This window comes from Perognathus longimembris, unplaced genomic scaffold (assembly GCF_023159225.1).
Source record: "Perognathus longimembris pacificus isolate PPM17 unplaced genomic scaffold, ASM2315922v1 HiC_scaffold_5471, whole genome shotgun sequence".
In the NCBI taxonomy this organism is placed as follows: Eukaryota; Metazoa; Chordata; class Mammalia; order Rodentia; family Heteromyidae; genus Perognathus; species Perognathus longimembris.
In genome coordinates this window covers 14,510-35,519 of record NW_025960902.1, presented here as the reverse complement: position 1 = coordinate 35,519, position 21,010 = coordinate 14,510, and the positions used below count along the sequence as shown (strand labels likewise).

The 21,010-nt window shown below is 55.3% G+C and overlaps 1 protein-coding gene across 2 annotated transcripts; it reads right to left on the bottom strand.

The window, feature by feature from the left end:
* Positions 1 to 466: 466 nt before the first annotated feature.
* Positions 467 to 18,859, bottom strand: LOC125345282 (endoplasmic reticulum mannosyl-oligosaccharide 1,2-alpha-mannosidase-like). 2 transcript variants are annotated; one of them, XM_048337501.1, is made up of 13 exons: positions 18,651 to 18,859; positions 18,172 to 18,280; positions 16,974 to 17,110; positions 12,290 to 12,444; positions 10,644 to 10,753; positions 8,743 to 8,928; positions 7,557 to 7,705; positions 5,194 to 5,382; positions 3,536 to 3,726; positions 3,100 to 3,220; positions 2,082 to 2,279; positions 1,877 to 2,008; positions 467 to 1,119 (listed from the first exon to the last, which is right to left on the bottom strand). In XM_048337501.1, exons 1-13 carry the CDS (start codon positions 18,759 to 18,761, stop codon positions 916 to 918), a joined length of 1,992 nt encoding a protein of 663 aa, XP_048193458.1. In that variant the 5' UTR covers positions 18,762 to 18,859; the 3' UTR covers positions 467 to 915. The 2 variants fall into 2 exon arrangements, with proteins under 2 accessions (XP_048193458.1, XP_048193459.1); XM_048337502.1 differs by lacking the exon at positions 18,651 to 18,859 and having other exon boundaries at positions 16,974 to 17,171; positions 18,172 to 18,281.
* Positions 18,860 to 21,010: the final 2,151 nt, after the last annotated feature.

Here is a 21,010-nt window from a genome sequence, read left to right as displayed (position 1 = left end):
AACACAGGAGGGCGGAGCCAGGCTATCCCACGGAATCTGGTCTGGGATGGGGCTAATGGGCTGTAGACAGGGACACCACACCTGACACGGGGGCAGAGGCTAGCTCTGTGAACATCCCTCAACCCCACCAGTGACACGGGCCTCAGCGGCAGACTTTCCCCATTCTGCTCTTCCCACTGGCAGCAGGTATCGGTTCTGACTTCAGCAGACGGGTAACAGTCTGGCCAGTGTGGCCCAGAAGAGCATTGCTGACCTCAGGTGACAGATAATGTGCTGTGACCCAGAGGAGCACGCAGACCTCTGAAGGTGCTGCAGAGACCCCTACACAGAGGAGGCATCCCGGGGAGCAAGTCCACTTCCCTCAGCGGAAAGGTCCCATTCTACCAGGGTGCAGGACAGGGCATGAGGGGGACCCCTGAGTCTAACATGTAAACACCAGAGCCAGGTTCAAAGCCTCAGGACCCCACAAGGTCTCAGAGGCCCCTGCCAATCCTTGGATTAGAGAAAGTCCTAAGCGCCGTTACCGGGGCAGAGCTGCTAGCCACTCCTTTGGCTCTTCTCTGAATACAACATAGGCCCCAGGTTCTAAGTGGCCCCAAGAGGGGGCCTGGGGCCCTGGGGCCCCCAAGAGCCTCCTTGCAGTTGACAGACAGGATGGGTCAGCATTAGGAATAGGAAGGTGTAATCCCAGTTTTGAAGGAAGGTCAAAATCTTCTGGTAAATTCTCCCTGAGCCACACACCTGCTGCTCTGGTTCTGTTCTACACAGCGTCCTGTGAGCAGCAGGGACGAGGAGCCTGGGCCAGAGAGGAGCCCTGGTGCTCAGTGTCTGCCCGACTCCACACCGGCTTTGAGCATCCCAGACCCGCCTGGGCCACCTCTACCTCCCAGCAGATCCCAGACCAGGAGCTGTCCCCTAGGTGGGAGCCCAGATGGGCAGAGGGTGGGCCTCGGTGTTGAACACATAGGAGTCCAGGCTGAGCAGGTCTGGGTCATCAGAAAACAGCAGGTACAGGTACTTCAGGGTTTCCCCTAGGAAGAAGCTCTCCATCTTGTCCCTGGGCTCAGGTCTGTGGGAGTCCTGGACATTGTTGATTGAGGAATAGCCACCTGAGGGGACCTGCACAAGAGCCAGGGCCTTGGTGAGGAGAGGGAGCACAGCCTAGGCCCGCGATGAAGGGCCTCAGGCCTTGGGAGGGAGCACAGCCTAGGCCCTCTATGCAGGGCCTCAGGAAGAGCCAGCCAGAAGCCAGCTTTCCAGGCTGCTCGCCCTGACACAGCGCACAAAGCCTGGGCAGGTCAGCGTGAAAGTGAGGCCATCTTGGTGATAGCCAAGGTCAGCAAAGGTTCCAGAGGCATCTGGACAATGCCAACAACCCAAGGTCCTAGGACAAGAACTGCACCTACGCCAGGCCAGGGTCCAGCATGGCGTGGGTGGGGTGTGGATCTCTAAGGTCCAGCACCCCGCTCATGACACAGCTGACAGGAATCTGAGGCAACTGAGGGGGCAAGCCACCGGCAGGCATCCCACTGGGTCCCATCTGAGTAGGGCATGGCCTTCCCTGCATGGAGGCCCCTGCAGACAGGATGAGGGGTAGCTGGCTGACTACCCAGGGGTGGGGCAGTGCCCCAGGGAAGTGGGGCCCTGTACACATCGGGCAGTGCAGTGGGGCCCAGAGAAGGGTCGAGACACCTATCCCTCCCTGCGTGCCTGCCTCCTGGTGGCCCTTCTACAAGGCAGTCGTGCCAGCAGGGCCACCTGGGCTGGGATGCATCCATCTGGAAGGCCCAGCAGGTTGGCCCCTCCCCACCTGTGCCACGGCTGCTGGAGGCCCAGAGCTTCGCAGCAGCCCACAGAGAGGGGTGAGGTGGCTTACCCGAGTGTACTTGTTGAAGCTCTGCAAGATGTCCCAGCCCCAGTCCTGGTACTTGCGGTCCCGTGTGACCCGGTACAGGTAGAAGAGGCTCTCCACAGTCTCAGGCCGCAGGAGGTTGTGCCTGTCAGCCGGCTGGGGAAAGCAAATGATGAGGATGCACTCACCCCTGCAGAGCCGCCTCCATCAGGGAGCAGCCCAGGCTCACCTTGACCTCCACATCCTGCCGGTCTCCCCGGGGGTACAGGTTGAAATGTGCAATCTCAGGACTCAGCCCTGTCTCCATCTGACGGTTCATCTGGTAGCAGGTCTCCATCAGTGCTTGGGCCAGGTCCATGTGGTTGGCTGGGAGGCCATGGTGGACGCCCAGAGCCAGCGTCCCTGGCAGGAAGCACACCAGGTGGTCCTGGAATCAGAGCGTCTCCTCACCGCTGGTCCCAGCGTACATCACTCAGCCAGACACACTGGAGCCCAGCCTCCCAGTGCAGACCACAGCCAACAGGCGGGGAGCCTTTGCAACAACTGCCACACCCCCCCCCCCCACCCCACACGCCACAGGAGCACCCAGGCGACACCTTCCATATGCACACCCGTACACACACAGGCCAAAGGGGCACCCAGGCGATGCCCCCCCCCCACACACACACACAGAGGCCACAGATTCAGACTAGGTATTTTCTGTCCCAGGGGCCAGGGGAGGAGCTGCAATGCAGGGTCTTCTTGAGGTGCTGACCCAGGCCCTCCAGGGTCTTCCAGCCTACCTACAACCACTATGGGAACGTGCTCCTGCACTCGATACCTGAGGGAGGACTACAGGGAGCCCGTGTCCCCCCCGCGGCCGGCCACACAAGGACTCGGCTCACAGGACTACTCCAGGGACGTGAGGTCAGGTGGCACGTCTCCTTGTGGCTACAGCTCCCATTCCCTGAACAGGGTTTCATGTCTTCTGACATCTACGCTCATGACCTTAGAAGCCACAAGGAAAGAGGCAGAGGACTGGGAATGTGGCCTAGGGGCAGAGTTTGTCTAGCATGCATGACGCCCTGGGTTCAATTCCTCAGCACCACATACACAGAAAAAACCAGAAGGGGCGCTGTGGCTCAGGTGGCAGAGTGCTAGCCTTGAGCAGAGAGAAGCCAGGGACGGCGCTCAGGCCCTGAGTCCAAGGCCAGGACTGGCCAGAGAGAGGGGGTGGGAGGTGTCTCGCTCGTCCACCCTCAACTCACCATCTTGGCACTGAAGCGGCCGTGGGCAAGTTCTCCCACAAAGGTGAGCTTCCTGGGCTGGGAATGCCGTAGCAAGTGTGTCTTTATTCCCTCGATGGCTTTCAGGTAGTCGTCCAATAACCTGTGAACATCAGGGAGTCAGCTTACGAGGGCTGCGGCCAGGGCGCCGGCCTCCCCCAGGGCTTGCAGGGCCGGGCTCACGACTGCAGGCCTGGCCCCGCCCGGGCAGCAGACCTAACAGACGCAGCCGAGGAAGCAGCGAGCGCTGAGTTGGGCACTGATGAGAGGCGTCTCACTGAACGACCCAAACCCAACCCACGAGGGCTGTGGGAACACAGTCAATGGACGAGCCAGGGGCACCTGCACCACCGCCGGCTGCTGCCAGGGGCGGGGGTGGGAGCGGGGCCCTGGGCCCAGGCGGCAGAGGGGGCCTCACTGTGTCTCCTTCTTCCCTCCCTGGATCCACTGCTTCAACAGGTACTCGTAGTAGCTGTCGGCCCTGGCGCCCAAGGTGAACACGCCGGGGTGGGTGAAGAGGCCACTGTGTGTGTTGATGAACATGGGCACCAGCCCGTCCTTCTTCCCAGACAGGGAGTGGATGTGCCTCGTCACCTCCTCTGCAGCCTCCTGTGGGGCGCGAGGGACGGTAGGTAAACGTCTCAAACTTCATACGGCTGAAGAAGGATGACACGGTCCTCAATACCTAACATACCCATCATTAACGCTGTCTTTCTAGCCTCTTATTTTTGAAACCAGTACAAAAAAGAAACAAAATAAAAAATCTTCAGGGCTGGGGATATGGCCTAGTGGCAAGAGTGCCTGCCTCGGATACACGAGGCCCTAGGTTCGATTCCCCAGCACCACATATACAGAAAACGGCCAGAAGCGGTGCTGGGGCTCAAGTGGCAGAGTGCTAGCCTTGAGTGGGAGGAGGCCAGGGACAGTGCTCGGGCCCTGAGTCCAAGGCCAGGACTGGCAAAAAAAAAAAAAAAAAAAAAAAAATCTTCAGAGCCTCATGACCTTGCCCAGCTTTTGTTTTGTTTTTTTGCCAGGACCTGGGGCTTGAACTCAGGGCCTGAGCACCGTCCCTGGCTTCTTTTTGCTCAAGGCTAGCACTCTGCCACGTGAGCCACAGCGCCACTTCTGGCTTTCTTCTATATGGTGCTGGGGAATCGCACCCTGGGCTTCATGTATACGAGGCGAGCACTCTACCACTAGGCCACATTCCCAGCCCCAGCTTTTTTTTTGTAAGTTGTGGGGCTTGAACTCAGGGCCTGGGCGCTGTCCCTGAGTTTCTGTGCTCAAAGCTAGCACTCTACCACTCTGGGCCACAGCTTCACTTGTGGTTTTCTGGTGGTCAGTTGGAGATAAGGGTCTCATACTGGGCTGGGAAAGTTCAAGCCCCAGGACTGATCCAAATAAATAAATAAACAAACCTCTTGGGACTGGGAATGTGGCTAGTGATACAGTGCTTGTAGCACGCAGGCCCTAAGTTCAAGCCCCAGGACTGGCAAAGAAAAAAAAATCAACCACAGAGTATAAGATTTCTACAAGAATCTACCAAACACTGCAGATAAACATTAAAGCCAAAATAAATGAATAGAAATGTATTTTGTGTTCATGGACTGAAAAATAACATCGTTTAGGTGTTCTTACCCCTCAAAGTCAACAAGATTCCTCCTATAGCCCCAATAGCATTTTCCATAGCAAAGAAGAGCCAGTCTCCAGACCACCTAGGACGCACAGGACTTGAGAGCCTGAGTGTCTTCTGAGAGGAGCTCTGTGAGCTTACTACACAGATACAGTGACCAAAGCAGCATTATGTCCCCTGGCATAAAGTCGCCTCACAGCTGGGTGCTGCGGGCTCGTGACTCAACGCCAGCTACTCAGGAGGTTGAGATCCGAGGAAAGTGGTCCAAAGGGGAGCCCAGGCAGGAACATTTTTGACCCTTATCTCTACCCAGCAAAAAGCTGGAAAGCGGGGCTGCCTCTCAAGTGGTAGAGTGCTAGCCTTGAGCACAAAAACTCAGGGACACACACACACACTGCACTTGTGATGGGAGTTTGGTCCTGCTGGAACCCTGCCTGTCCTACCTGGAATTTCTTGGTTCCTGTGAGGCGGGAGAGCTCTCGGAACTCCAGCTGGATGCTTGTCACCTCGGCCACCGTGCTATCGGAGGTCCACTGGGGCGGGTGGGCCTCGCCAGTGCCAATGTTCACGTCAGAGTATGGGATCTTGGAGGGTGTGGCGAAGGCAGGCATGAGCCGATTTCCAAAATCTTCCTGGCATAAGAGCAAAGCCAAGCATCAAAGTTCCAGGTCACAAAGGCCCCGTCCACACTTCAAAGCTCTGAGGCACTAGCCATTTACATACAAGTAAATGGAGAGCAAGGTTTGGTTGCTCTCCAAACTTGTGAAAAAAGCAAAAATGGGAGGAAATACTTGAAAATCACCTTATCTAATAAGACCCAGAAACCTAGACTTTATGTGGAAATGTTAAAGCAAAACTGTAAATAAGCAAAAAGAAGCTGCAAGTGACCCACAGTGCTTTTTCCTGCCAAGTATAGTGTGTCAGCTCACACACAGGGATGCACAAGGTAGTGTGTCAGCTCACACACAGAGACGCACAAGGTAGTGTGTCAGCTCACACACAGGGACGCACAAGGTAGTGTGTCAGCTCACACACAGGGACGCACAAGGTAGTGTGTCAGCTCACACACAGGGACGCACAAGGTAGTGTGTCAGCTCACACACAGGGACGCACAAGGTACAGTGTGTCACTCACACACAGGGACGCACAAGGTAGTGTGTCAGCTCACACACAGGGACGCACAAGGTAGTGTGTCAGCTCACACACAGGGACGCACAAGGTAGTGTGTCAGCTCACACACAGGGACGCACAAGGTAGTGTGTCAGCTCACACACAGGGACGCACAAGGTAGTGTGTCAGCTCACACACAGGGACGCACAAGGTAGTGTGTCAGCTCACACACAGGGACGCACAAGGTACAGTGTGTCACTCACACACAGGGACGCACAAGGTAGTGTGTCAGCTCACACACGGGGACGCACAAGGTAGTGTGTCAGCTCACACACAGGGACGCACAAGGTACAGTGTGTCAGCTCACACACGGGACGCACAAGGTAGTGTGTCAGCTCACACACAGGGACGCACAAGGTAGTGTGTCAGCTCACACACAGGGACGCACAAGGTACAGTGTGTCACTCACACACAGGGACGCACAAGGTAGTGTGTCAGCTCACACACAGGGACGCACAAGGTAGTGTGTCAGCTCACACACAGGGACGCACAAGGTAGTGTATCAGCTCACACACAGGGACGCACAAGGTACAGTGTGTCAGCTCACACACGGGACGCACAAGGTAGTGTGTCAGCTCACACACAGGGACGCACAAGGTAGTGTGTCAGCTCACACACAGGGACGCACAAGGTACAGTGTGTCACTCACACACAGGGACGCACAAGGTAGTGTGTCAGCTCACACACGGGGACGCACAAGGTAGTGTGTCACTCACACACGGGGACGCACAAGGTAGTGTGTCAGCTCACACACAGGGACGCACAAGGTAGTGTGTCAGCTCACACACGGGGACGCACAAGGTAGTGTGTCAGCTCACACACGGGGACGCACAAGGTAGTGTGTCAGCTCACACACAGGGACGCACAAGGTACAGTGTGTCAGCTCACACACGGGACGCACAAGGTAGTGTGTCAGCTCACACACGGGGACGCACAAGGTAGTGTGTCAGCTCACACACGGGGACGCACAAGGTAGTGTGTCAGCTCACACACAGGGACGCACAAGGTAGTGTGTCAGCTCACACACAGGGACGCACAAGGTAGTGTGTCAGCTCACACACAGGGACGCACAAGGTAGTGTGTCAGCTCACACACAGGGACGCACAAGGTAGTGTGTCACTCACACACAGGGACGCACAAGGTAGTGTGTCAGCTCACACACAGGGACGCACAAGGTACAGTGTGTCAGCTCACACACGGGGACGCACAAGGTACAGTGTGTCAGCTCACACACGGGGACGCACAAGGTAGTGTGTCAGCTCACACACAGGGACGCACAAGGTACAGTGTGTCAGCTCACACAGAGGGACGCACAAGGTACAGCTTGTCAGCTCACACACGGGGACGCACAAGGTACAGTGTGTCAGCTCACACACGGGGACGCACAAGGTACAGTGTGTCAGCTCACACACGGGGACGCACAAGGTACAGTGTGTCAGCTCACACACGGGGACGCACAAGGTACAGTGTGTCAGCTCACACACGGGGACGCACAAGGTACAGTGTGTCAGCTCACACACGGGGACGCACAAGCAGAGCCTTAAATGTGTTTGAAGAGAAAACTGGAAGTGACTCTCTGAGACCCCTCTCCTAGGAGTAAGGGCTGGCAGGCCGCCCGGGCCGTGGAGACACTCACGGCTCTCCTCAGGAACAGGCTGTCTCCGGACAGGTGGTAGGCACTCAGGAGGCCCCCGAGGATTCGGATGGTGCTCTCAAACAGGTTGACATCCACGTTCTTCTTGAAGTTCAACTTCTGTGACACCCACTTCCGGGCTTCTTCAAATTCTGTGATATTAGGAGAGTGAAGGTTAAGGGGACAAACCCATGGATCTGTCATCCCCCTGGTTTTTTTGCTTTGTTTTGCTGGTACTGGGGCTTGAACTCAAGGCCTCACATTCACTGGGCCTGCTTGCTCAAAACTGGTACTCTACCACTTGAACCATGCTTCCAGCCTGGCTTTCTGCTCTAACTAGAGATAAAAGAGTCTCAAGGACTTTTCTGCCTGGGCTGGCTTTGAGCCACGATCCTCTGGGTTTCAGCCTCAGTAGATAGGATTAGAGTATGAGCCAGTGGTGCCCAACTTGGGCCCACCTTCTAAATGCCTTCTGGAAAGAGCTATCCTCCGGGCATGGGTTCAGGGCCATTTCCACCTTAGGACATCGTCAATGGGCACAGAGGGAAGCAAGGTAGTGGAGAGGCCGAGGCGGGTGAACAAGGGCTGTGACACAGGACCATGTGGGAGGCTTCAGCCATTGAAGCAAATGCTTAACAACTTATTTATTTATTTATTTATTTATTTATTTTTGGCCAGTCCTGGGCCTTGGACTCAGGGCCTGAGCACTGTCCCTGGCTTCTTTTTGCTCAAGGCTACCACTCTGCCACGTGAGTCACAGCGCCACTTCTGGCCATTTTCTGTATATGTGGTGCTGGGGAATCGAACCCAGGGCTTCATGAATACGAGGCGAGCTCTCTTGCCACTAGGCCATATTCCTAGCCCTTAACAACTGATTTAAAATAACCAACGGCCCAATGAAATGGGATCGATGTGGTCTAAAGAGGACACCAGAGATAAGGGGCCGTGCCACGTCCCTCCTGCCGGGATGGCCGGCACAAGACAGCTGGCATTCCCTTCCCATCTGCTCTTCACTCTCCAGGGCTGCCATTCTAAGCCAGCCTGGGCTGGATGGAAGTACAGGCTCATCCAACACAAGGTCAGACGGAGACCGTGGAGTTCATGCCCTCCCTGCTGCCGCCCAGAGGCCCTGCTTTGGCCTATGTGCCACCCATCAGTTACAGAGTTCACTCCAGAAAGGAGCCATTACCTTGTTTTAGGCCCAAAATCCACATGGTGTCCAGAGCATCAATCAGGGTAAGGCCCAGGCCAAACCACTCACTGAAGGACCGGGACACTGGCTTCAGCTCATCGTGGCCCCAAGCAAATTTGCGGTATCCTTTCCATGCATGGAGAAAGGCCTCAATCACCCCCCTCTGACGCTCATTCGGTGGCACTGGAGGAGAGAAGGTGGGGGGAGGGTGAAGGAGAGACCTCATCCTGAATGAGGCCAGGTCTCCAGGCAAAGAAGGACTGAGCCCTGGGTGAGTGGCACTGGACAGACACTGGCAGAGCCATGGAGAATGAAAGGGGCAGGAAGGACTGAGGTGGGCCACAGTGGGACGCTCAGGAATGGACTTGGTGTCTGGGCAATGAGGCCACACTCGACAGCACCAGGGACCGGGCCCCCTGGGGCATGGCAGCTACCTCCCCTCTCAGACCACAGGGTCTGTGCTCAGAGGAGATAGCACAGCACGTGCACGTGGGGACCGGAGCAAAGCCCTCGACGAGGCAAACTCACAGAACCTGGAACTGGCAGCGTGCAATGTGGACCTGGAAACAGAGCCACTGATGGGGTACCTCAGTGCCCTTCGCCACCCAGCCAGATGGGCGCCATGGGTCCCACAAGGACTAGCATCCACGTGTATTCCCAGAGGCAACCTCCAAGGTACTTCTGGGAGACTTCCCTGAACAGTGCACAGGGCACTCGGTGTGGGGGAAAAGTGTAAAGCTATCATTCCTTATGCCTGCTCTCCAGAGCCCTGCGCCTGCTCTCCGGAGCACTCCAGAGCTCCGTGCCTGCTCTCTAGACCCCCACGCCTGCTCTCCACAAGCCTGCGCCTGCTCCCCAGAGCTCTCCAGAGCCCCATGCCTGCTCTCCAGCCCCCTGCACCTGCTCTCCACAACCCTGCACCTGCTCCCCAGAGCTCTCCAGAGCCCCGCGCCTGCTCTCCAGCCCCCTGCACCTGCTCCCCAGAGCTCTCCAGAGCCCTGTGCCTGCTCTCCAGCCCCCTGCACCTGCTCTCCACAAGCCTGCGCCTGCTCCGCGGAGCTCTCCAAAGCCCCCCACCTGCTCTCCAGCCCCCTGCACCTGCTCTCCACAACCCTGCACCTGCTCCCCAGAGCTCTCCAGAGCCCCGTGCCTGCTCACCAGCCCCCAGTGCCTGCTCTCCACAACCCTGCACCTGCTCCCCAGAGCACTCCAGAGCCCCGCGCCTGCACTCCTCTCCACAGCCACACACCTTTCCCATGAGGCTGTTGGCTCCTGTGCTGAGTAGGGTCCATTTCCAGTGCCACAGGACCCTCTATGCATTCTTGCCAAGCCTGATCCTAGAGTCCCAGCTTGGGGCTGCCCTATCCTCCTGCACTCGGTGGTGCTGAAAACACAGACAGAGCAGGGTCCTGTGCATGGCCCAGCCCTACCTATACAATGGAGACCTACAGGCACTTCTTACCTCAAAAGGCTTTGCCCGGAGGCCTGGCAAGTACAGAGCTTAGCAGCAGTCTAGGCCCAAGCATGCCCTCAATGAAAGAAACCCAGTGACTCCTGGGCATTGCCGAAGGACCTGCCAGGTCCAGGGATAAGCAATCATGCCAGACAACAGCTGGGTCTCCACCACCCCAAGGCACAGCTGCCTGGGCAGGGAGCAGCCAAAGCCAACCTCCCAAACACAGCACCTGTATCTGCTGCTTAGGCAGGAGATCAGGGCCATCAAGAACCCACAGACCGTCACCAGGGCTGGACAAAGGACCACAAAAGGCACATGGATATGGAAGGACCACTGCACAGGGGTCTAGCAGAAGGCCACGGCATGGATGCAGAGCATGCCAAGCCCCCAACTCTCAAACCCAGGTCCAGGTGAGGCAAGCAGGTCAGGTGTGAAGACTCACATGGTTCCTTCTGCATCCTGGCTGCCTGCAAGTACGGCTTGGCAGAGGCTTCTGCTCTTCTGGAAGGGAGTTCAGTGTTCTGCTCAGGCTCAATTACTGCTCCCCGCCAGCTGTAGGGAGAAAGGGGGAGTAGCTGGCCAGACAGACTGCGCTATGTGCACCGTCCTCCCACCCAGCAACCATGCCCAGGGCAAGGAAACAGCTAGTAAGCCCTGACAGGCCCCAAGAGGCCAACACCTTCCAGCACAGAAAGGACAGGGCACGTAGGCCAAGGCCACCTGGAACGTGGAGAAACAATTCCAAGGTCACTGCAGGAAAGGGGAGAGCCCGAGGCTGGAGGCTTAAGCTTGAGGAGCTTGCAGACGGGGGGAGGGGGGGGGGTGGGGGGTGGGAATCTTGGGAAACAATGCTGGGGGAAACAGAAGTTGAGGGCCTGAGTGCAGGTAACCACAAGGTCTGTCACACAAGCCCAACGCAAAGTTCAGTGGACATAGGAGCTGGGCAGCCTCTGGGACTAGCACATGGCCACCCACATCTCCTTCTGGAGTTACAGGTAATGATCAGCACTCTGGGAATGAGCAGAGGGTTTGTCCCATGACCTCTAGATAAGGATGGACCCCAAAGGTCTCTTGAAGAGTGGGAGCAGAACTGGGTCTTGCTCTGCTATTGTGATTCAGATACACGGGCTCAAGTCAAGGGCACAAGGGCCCACCCCATCATTCTGAGTCAGATGCTGACTCTGCAAGCGTGATCAAGATGCTCCACAGGCCACAGCTCCACCCCAGGGGCACTTGGCACTCGCTCCTGCATGCCCATGAGATCATGGCCTCGGGTCCTATGTCTCTCGAGTGAACTCTGGAGGCTCGGAGCCGCTGCTGCTTGTTAGCACCCACCCCGGCAGCCTGTGTGTCCATCACTGTCCAGAAGAACTCGGGTCTGGTCTAATTCCCGGGGCACAGCAGCTGCTAAGGGCCCACACACTGCCTCAGCAACATGGTAATGTTGTTACAAGTCTGTCAGGAACCAGGGCTGAAAGAGGACCCCAGAAAGGGGGTGTCTGCCAGATAGGTGCCAGCCCAGAGCCACCGGCTGTGGGAGGAAACACCAGCCTCACTCCCCCTTAGGGATCCCTTCCTAATCCTCTACCTTCACACCTTAGAAAAGCTGTTCCCAGACAGGACTACACACCAGGAACAGGGTCAGGGACCATTTTGGTTCTGACCTCCAGTCCTGGAAGTTTGATTATAACATAGCTCAAGGAAGACAACTTTTCAGGCCACACAGTTTCAAATGGAAGTTCTTATTACAAAAACACCCCATCAACTGTGTACTGTGGCCAAATAAAGAAATCCATTAGAAAACAAATAAAAACAAAACCTCATGCTGGCCTCAAACACATCCTGTTCAATCTGTTTTTTGTTTGTTTTGCCAGTCCTGGGGCTTGGACTCAGGGCCTGAGCACTGTCCCTGGCTCCTTTTTGCTCAAGGCTAGCACACTGCCACTTGAGCCACAGAGCCAATTCCAGCCTTTTCTGTATATGTGGTTTCTGGCTTTTCTTCTTCATGTGGTGCTGAGGAATGGAACCCAGGGCTTCATGCATGCAAGGCGAGCGCTCTACCACTGAGCCGCACTCCCAGCCCTGTACCTGATGACTGCGTGTTGTGTGTTTTCTTCCTGGGGAGCATCCCTGGGGGGCGCCTCTGGCTCCCTGGCGTCATCCTGTGTCCCATCTTTGGAAACCGAGTTGGAGGCTTTGATGTGCAGGCGGGGGGGTCCCCGCCGGAAATGCTTTCGAGACTTCTGCACAAAAACCAGAATCACAGGTGAAAATACCTTACTGTACTTGAATATCTAGGATCTCTTTCTCAAAGGCATGCCCATCCTGGGAATAGAGAGCAGACTGGAGTGTTCCACCCAGCCTCAGGGAAAAACCGTTGTTAAAAAAAAAAAAAAAGGGCGGGCACCAGTAGCTCACCATTATAATCCTAGCTACTCAGGAAGCTGAGATCTAAGGACTGTGGTTTGAAGCCAGCCTGGGCAGCCAAGCCCATGAGACTCTATCCCCAATAAACTATCTAGAATCTGAAAGTGGAGCAGCAGCTCAAATGGCAGAGCTCTAGCTTTGACCAAAAAAGCTCAGGGACAGTGCCCAGGCCCTAAGTTCAAGCCCCAGGACTGATACCCTCTGCCCTCCACTCCCCCAATAGACAAAACAGAAACAAAAAAACAGTCCACAGGCCTCCAAGCTGCAAAGGAGCTTTCCAACTGGCTCGTAAAAGTTCAAACCCAGGTGAAAGCTCTGGTTAGGACTGACAGAGAATGTAGAACCAGCCCTACAGCTCCTGCTCATTCCTTCGGCCCATTCAGTCCTGAGCAAGTGTGAAGGTCCGTAAAGCAAACACTGCTCGGCCTCTACTGTATCCCCATCTCCAGAGCCCAGTCACCAGCTAGCAAGCCTCCCAGCCATTCCCTGCTTCCACAGCAGCAGGCACAGAATCCCATCCTTAGCTTTACTTCAGTGATGAAAGAATGCTCAGGAGATAAATGATGGTATGAGATATCCATGTAACAGAAAGATCTAGATATAAAAACTGGCCAGACATGGGCATTCTCCTGTGAACCAAGACTCCAGGATGAAAATCCATAGCAGAACCTCCACCTGTACACGTATATCCAAATCTGTGGAGATATACCAACTATTCTAAAGCTTGGCCTGGGCAGGGCAGGGTGACTGAGTGCTCACTTTCCCACTATGTACAGTGCTCTCTCCTGAACACTTGCTCTGAAGCCTGTGAAAGCACAAGCATCAAGTGAAGGGCAGTGGTGGAAATCTCTTCCACACAGGAGCCTGAGTCACGACAGGGAAGAGGTGGGTGTTTTTGTTGTTGGTGTTTTGTTTTTTCCCAGTCCCGGGGCTTAAACTCAAGGCCCGAGCCCTGTCCCTGGGCTTCCTTTGCTCAAGGCTAGTGCTCTACCAGCTGAGCCACAGCGCCACATCTGGCTTTTTCTGTGTATGTGGTGCTGAGGAATTGAGCCTAGGGCTTCATGCATGCTAGGCAAGCACTCTACCACTGAGCCACATCCCCAGTGCCTTACCCCTCCCCGCCTTGTTTTGTTGGAATTCAGGGTTTTTCTCATGCTAGGCAGTTACTCTACCACTTGAACCATGTCTCCATCCTTTTTCCTCATTATTTTTTTTTTTTGGGGTGGCACCAAGGCTTGAACTCAAGGCCCAGAGTTCTCTTAACTTTCTCACTCACAACTGGTGCTGTACCACTTCAGCTTTGCCTTCAGTCCTGCTTTTATTTGCCAGTCCTGGGGCCTGAACTCAGGGCCTGAGCACTGTCTCTGGCTTCTTGTTGCTCAAGACTAACACTCTACCACTTGAGCCACAGCACCAATTCTGGTGAGGAATCAAACCCAGGGCTTCATGTATACCACTAGGCCATAGTCCCAGCCCCCAGTCCTGCTTTTTGTGTTGGTCCTGGGGCTTGAACTCAGGGCCTGGGTGCTGTCCCTGAGCATATTTGTTTTGCTTTGTTTTTTGCTCAAGGCTAATATGCAACCATTTGAGCTACAGTTCCACTTCTAGCTTGTTGGTGGCTAATTGGAGATAAGAGTCTCATGGACTTTCCTGCCTAGGCTGGCTGTGAACCACGATCCTCAGATCTCAGTCTCCAGAGTAGCTGGGATTACAGGTGTGAGCCACTAGCACCTAGCTAGTCTGGCCCATTTTTCTGATTAACTAGAGATGGAGTTTTGAATATACCTTGTGCTTGGGCCGGCTTCGAACCAAAACCCACCAGGACTCAAACTCCTCAGCAGCTTGGATTACAGGAATGAGAAACTGATGCCAGGCCACTCTACTTCAGAGACAGACAGGGTTTGTTTTTTGCCTGGGCTACCCAGGACCCAGATCCTATTTACACTCCCTGCTGTAGCCAGAATGACAGGTGTGTGCCACCTTTCCCAGTTTTCTTTCTGTTGATAGTCTTGTAAACTCTTATTTAACTAATTTATTGGCAAGGGCTGTCTAGAATTAGGACTGTTCCCCCTCCCCCACCCCTGCAATCACACAACCTCAGCCTCCCCAGCAGCTAGGCCTCTAGGTATAAGGGTGCTGGTACTGGGGCTTGAACTCAGGTCCCCATTATTCTTGCTCAGTTTTTGTTTATGGCTGGCACTCTACCATTTGAGCCACATCTTTAGTTCTGGCTTTTTTGTGGGTGAGAGTTAATTAAGAGTTTCAGTGATTTTTTTTTCCCGCCTCTGTTGGCTTCAAAGTACTATCCTCAGAACTCAGCTTCTCAGGTGCTAGAATTCTCGATGTGAGCCACCAGTGCCCGGCTTCTACAAGGTCTTGAGGGCAGCACATCCCCCAAACCCTGCTGAATGCAGAACGCAGAATGCAGGCCTAAGGGACACTGGGGCAGCGGAGCACATCTTTCAACAGAAAAATAACCTCCCTTTGTTTTGTGCAGTTATGGATCCCACATGAGAGGAAACAGGCGAGCGCCATCACAGAGAAACTAGCCTGTGCCCACAGACTTTGCCTAAGGAGCTCTTCCACCTGAAAGGAGCGCGGAATGTCCCCAGCCAACCACAAACACCACAGGCCTTTCCCAATGCCCGGCTTCTGTTCAGGAGCACAGCCTGCTAGATGCTGGTCAGCTCTGCAAACACCATATTCCACAGAAGGACGTGGTGTACTAGAGCAGAGGCGGCTTCTGCTCCTGTTCTTTCTACTGAGCATTCTAGTAATCTGATGTGCTCCTCCCCCTCACTGTGTGAAGGTACTGCCGAGCACACGGGGGCCGGCACCTCAGGCTTGGATCCCTGGCCGGTGGACACTGGTTTGGCCTCTGGCTCCAGCTCAAGAGCCAGTCCTGGGGAGGCAGCTCCCAAAGCTACTTCTGTCAACCAGGACTTCCTGTGTGTCTTCCCGTGACACCCCGCAGGGATGTGAGACGACCCACAAGGGAAGCACCACAGGCCCTGCTCCACTGGTGAGGCACAGCCAGAGCTGCAAGGACACACTGACTGACACCCCAGCCTTCTCAAGTGCAGAAAGCTGAATTCTCTGCCCCAACTTCAAGACATAAAGGTGTGGGCCTTCTCTGTCCTGATCTATCTGTGACTCATTCTCTTGCTATCTATGATAAATCTCTGGACTCTTCTCCCCCCAATCTGCTCCCCAACCCAAACTACTCAGCATGGATGTCCTGTAATGAGGTCTGGCTGCTCCCTACCGCCTGTAGACAACACATTACCACTACCTGGGGACTCCCCAAACCTGCCTCCTCTGCTACGTGATCCTGACACTACCTGCCTCCCTTCATGCCGCCTCCCAGGCACAACACAGCAGAGCCTCCCTGGCCCCAGTCCAGTTCCTGCTTAGCCCTCAATTGTACCTCTGTCTGGTGACCTTCACTCCCCATCCCAACCCATGAACCAGGCCTACAGAGCATTCCTCCACTGCAAAGCATCTCCATGGTGAACATGGCTCTGTCCTGCTAGCCTTTCACTCAGCTCCTCCTGAGCACATCAAGGGACACCGCCAGGGCTGCCTCTGAAGGACCACAGGTAGGTAGACCCATGTCCCTGCCCCCTGGCCCAGACCTTTAGGAGTCTTTCTTGCTGAGGTTTTTCTCAGCCTTGCTCTGCTCACCCTGACAGAAGCAAGGAGTTTTTCAACCACCAAATAGTAACCCTTGGGGCCCCATCCTTCAAGAGGCTGCCTAAGCGCTCCTCACTGTTCCCCTTCTGTGCCTTAGTCCTGCTGTTTTCGCATAGAATGTGCACCAGGAGCCACCTGCCTGGCGTTTTTTGGTTATCCTCTTCCGTGACTCTCCTACCAGAGCTTGTGGCTCCCCTAGAGAAGGGACAGTCTTTCCTTCTCCACTGGGCACCTAAAACTGAAGCTGGCCCAGGGTGGTATTCAAAGAGCATGGAGGAAGAGGCTGCCTTTTCTTTACCCAGCTGTTAGGCAACCGGCCCAGAATGAGTGGGAGTAGGGAGAATAATTACTCTCAGTTTTCTTCTCCTTTTTATTTTGCCCGTCCTGGGGCTTGAACTCAGGGCCTGGGCACTGTCTCTGAGCTTCTTTTGCTCAAGGCTAGCACTCTATCACTTGAGCCACAGCGCCACTTCTAGCCTTTTCTGTTTATGTGGTGCTGAGGAATCAAACCCAGGGCTTCATGCATGCTAGGCAAACACTCTACCACTAAGCCACATTCCCAGATCCAGTCTCAGCCTTCTTGAAGCAGTATTTACATCTTGAAATACTGCTGAACAGACTGGCACACCTCCATGGTGTTTACTCAAAGTACCTGAGGCCACATCTTGGGGCTGTCCTCTGGGGTGGCACCTGCCTTCTGTGGAGCTGGCAAGACCGGTGGGTTTGCTGGTTTCAACCCAGGAACTTCTGGTTTCATTTTCTGCTCTTCTTCAGGTCTGCTACTCAGGGCTACGGAAGAGAATCCTTTACCTCAAGGCCTAGAGAAGACAAACTGCTCCATAAGAGAAATCTAGACAGAGATAGGGCAGTAGGACCACTAAGAAGAAAACGAATTTGCCAAGTATTGTGGTACATGCCTGTAAGCCCAGCCACTCAAAAGGCAAAAGCAGAAGAATAATAGTAGGCCAAGGCCAGCCCTTGGCAAAAGTGCAAGACCCTACTTGAGCTGGGCAATGTGGCTCACACCTGTAATCCTAGCTATTGAGGAGGCCCAGGTCTGAGGATCCCAGTTCAAAGCCAGCCTAGGCAGTAAAGTCTGTGAGACTCTTATCTCCAATTAACCACTAGAATATCAGAAGTGGTGCTGTGGCTGAAAGTGGTAGGGTAGCCTTGAGCAAAAGAGCTCAGGGACAGTGCTCAGTCCTCAAGTTCAAGCCCCAAGACCCTCCCCCACAAAAGACACTACTTGAAAAGTGAATTAAAGCAAAACAGTGCTGAGTGGTACTCAAATGGTACCTTGCTGAATTAAAATCCCAGTACTAAAAACAAGAGGTCACTGAATTTGAGAACATCCACAGGATTTAATTTTTTTTCAAGTGATTTTAAGAGTATGACCTAAGCCCAGCACACAATCCTACTCTATAATAGGGCAACGTGTCTGCACAGCTTCAGCTCTGTGCCTCTCCCCAAGAACAGCAATCTTCAAGAAGCAAACTCAGAGCAGACTCTCTCTGTCCCCTCCCCCCCAGAAATCAACTGGTCTTCTGTAAACAAATGGTGAGGATATTAATGTAACGATCAAGACTGAGCATTCACATTCGAAACTCATGTTCTCTTCACAGACGGGCCAGGACGGCAGTGCTGACACCAGATGCAAACCTGTGCAACAGCCAAGCGATCATTCACAACTCCTTTTCTCCTACCCCGCATTTTTTTTTTTTGGTCCATTTGTTGCCATGTATGTCTCTGGAGCTGTTTTAAGCTGAGCTCCAAGGCTATGTGTGCCCTCCCCCGAGAGTTCCAGCCCAAGTGTCCTCTGATGCCATTGTTTTTTTTTTTTTTTTTGATACCTTTCCACTGGTCAGCCATGTGGACGTAGGATAGGAAGCCACAAAGAATCAGAAATGCCAAGAGGAAGAGAATCACATTCCGCTGTAACCTTGACAGCTGCTTCCATTTCTAAGGAAAGGGCAGAGAATGGCATTTGTCACAGATACAGTAAGGACGGGAACTGTGAGAGACCCGGCGGTCACTCGCACTTGTTTTCGGGGCGGACCAGTTTCCGCCGAGAGACACCAGCTCGCGGTCGGTGGAGGCAGGAACAGCGCAGACGGCCGGCAGCTGCGGGGCGGCCGCCTCCCGCGATCCCACAGACCGGGCCCGGAAACCCCGCCGCCCGGGGTCAAGGTGCGCAGCGCCTGGAGGCCTGGAGGCCGGGCGGCCGCCCCGAGCCCAGGGGGCTAACGGCCCCGGGGCCGGGGCGGAGGAGACCCGGGCGAGCCTCGGCCCTCCCGACGGGGACGCCCCGGGCCCGCCCGCCGCGCCTCACCCTCCAGCAGGAGCGCCGCCGCCGGCTCTTGCTGTTGTCGTAGCTCTCGCCCCGGCTCAGCGTCACCGAGATGAAGTCCTGGCGGGGCGCCGGCGGCGGCGGCGGGTACATGATGACGACTCCGGTCGGCGCGACCCTGCCCGCTGACGGCGTCAGGAAGCCCGAGTCCGAGACCGACCGCCGGCGGCCATAGCACCGCCGCGAACACCCCGCCCATCGTCCCGGACTCCAGTGCGCACGCGCCTCACCTTTCACCAGCCGGCGCGCCGGCGTCCGGCGTGCGTCTTCGCGTGGCGCACGCGCGCTGAGTTCGCCGCGCAGCCCGTCTCTGGCGTGTAATACCCGCGCCTGCGCTGTGCTTCTACGTCACTCGTTTGCGTCCGCCCGCGGGCCCTTCGCCAGGCAGGAGGGACGCCGAGCCCCGCGCCCCGGACAGCCGCCGCCACCGACGTTCCGGGAGGCCGTGTGTCCGTCCGCGGCCGACGCCCGTCACCGGAACCGGGCCGCGGCCCCTCCCGGGGCGTCCCGAGGGGAGGCGAGGAGACCCGGGAGGCTGCGTCCAGGCCGGGCGCGCGAGCGCGGCGCCAAAGCCCCGGGCGGCCCCGGGCCTCCGCCGGGCCTCTGCCGGCTCCCGCCCCGCTCCCCACCGGGCCTCTGCCGGCTCCCGCCCCGCTCCCCACCGGGCCTCTGCCGGCTCCCGCCCCGCTCCCCACCGGGCCTCTGCCGGCTCCCGCCCCGCTCCCCCCCGGCCTCTGCCGGCTCCCGCCCCGCTCCCCACCGGGCCTCTGCCGGCTCCCACCCCGCTCCCCCCCCGGCCTCTGCCGGCTCCCTCCCTCCCCCGGGCCTCTGCCGGCGCCCCCCTCCCCCCCCCGGCCTCTGCCGGCTCCCGCCCCCGCTCCCCACCGGGCCTCTGCCGGCGCCCCCCTCCCCCCCGGCCTCTGCCGGCTCCCGCCCCGCTCCCCACCGGGCCTCTGCCGGCGGCTCCCTCCCTCTCCCCCCCGGCCTCTGCCGGCTCCCGCCCCGCTCCCCACCGGGCCTCTGCCGCCCGCCCCCCTCCCCACCGGGCCTCTGCTTCGGCCGTCACCGCCCAGGGGTGAGCTCGCTGATTCCAGAGTCCTAACCTGGATTTCTGAGTCTAAACGAGTCTCCACTCAGAACCCCCGCACGGCGGGCCCTGCCTGCGTCTGTTGTGGAATACCCTCCTGGCCCTGTGTCCTCTTTTTCTTCTTCCTTGTCCCTTTTTTTTTTTTTTTTTGCCAGTCAGAGTCAAAGATGAAATCACAAAAGTTAGAAACTATTTGAGCTAAATGAAAATAAGATACAGCCAACACAGGGCTTAGAAGAAAGTTTATGAATAAACTTTCATGCTAGAAGAGGTCAAGCATCTCCAATGTTTTTCTGCATTAAGGCACTGGAAAGAAAGACTGGAGTTGCTCAAGTGGTAAAGTGTTTGCCTACCAAGTACAAGGCTGTCCCTTCCCAAAAAAAGCAGGGGCAGGGAGGGAGGAAAAACTAAATCCAAAGCAAACAGAAAGGCAAACAGAAAAGGGTACAGAGAAAAATGAATATCTGTTTCTTTGAGAAGATAAAATTGGCAGATGTTGAGCTAGACCAACAAAGGAAAAGAAAAAAAAGGAAGGACATTATTACTGACCTTATAGGAATAAAAAATGGGCTGGAGACATGGCTCAAGAGGTTGCCTATCTAGCAAGCCTGAGACCCAGGGTTTGATTCCAGAGTCAAAGAATGCTACAAAAGGACATTATATGGATACTCAAGAGACTTGAATCAAATGGAGATATGTCTAATGATACAAGTTGCCAAAACCAGCTTGAGAAGAAACAAAATCTGAAAGTACCTATAAGGAAACTGAGTTAATAACTGAAGATTTTTGTTGGGTGTGGTGGTCCACTGTGGATTCTCAGAATTCAGAAGACAAAGAAAGCAAGATAAGAGTTCTAGGCTAGCCTGGGCTACATATTGAAACTTTGTTTTAAACAATATTCTATGAATAATAAAAGTTCCAGTCCATGGGATTTCACTCACAAACCTTAAAAAAAATTGATGCCAATCCTTATAAACTTTGCCAAACTATAGAAAAGCAGGGTTCATTTCCCTTCATTCTATGTAGCCAGTAGTTACTTGATACCAAAACCAAAGAAAGACAGTGCAAGTAAACTACAGACCAACGTCCTTCATTAATGGGAGCACAAAAATTCTGTACAAAATAGCGAACATACTCCCGCAACATTCAAAAGGATTTTATATCATAAGCTCATGGGATTTATTTTAAGAATGTCAAGTTAATGCCCCCAAACTGTTTGGCGCTATGTTAATTGACTACCACCCCAAAATTGCAC

Excerpts from the sequence above, each read along its gene's own strand:
- LOC125345282 (XM_048337501.1), bottom strand. The coding sequence starts at position 18,761 with ATGTACCCGCCGCCGCCGCCGGCGCCCCGCCAGGACTTCATCTCGGTG. Across the intron at positions 3,727-5,193 it reads CAGGAACCAAGAAATTCCAG|GAGGCTGCAGAGGAGGTGAC; the intron begins GTAGGACAGGCA and ends CGCGCCCCACAG. Across the intron at positions 1,120-1,876 it reads GCTTCAACAAGTACACTCGG|GTCCCCTCAGGTGGCTATTC; the intron begins GTAAGCCACCTC and ends GCTCTTGTGCAG.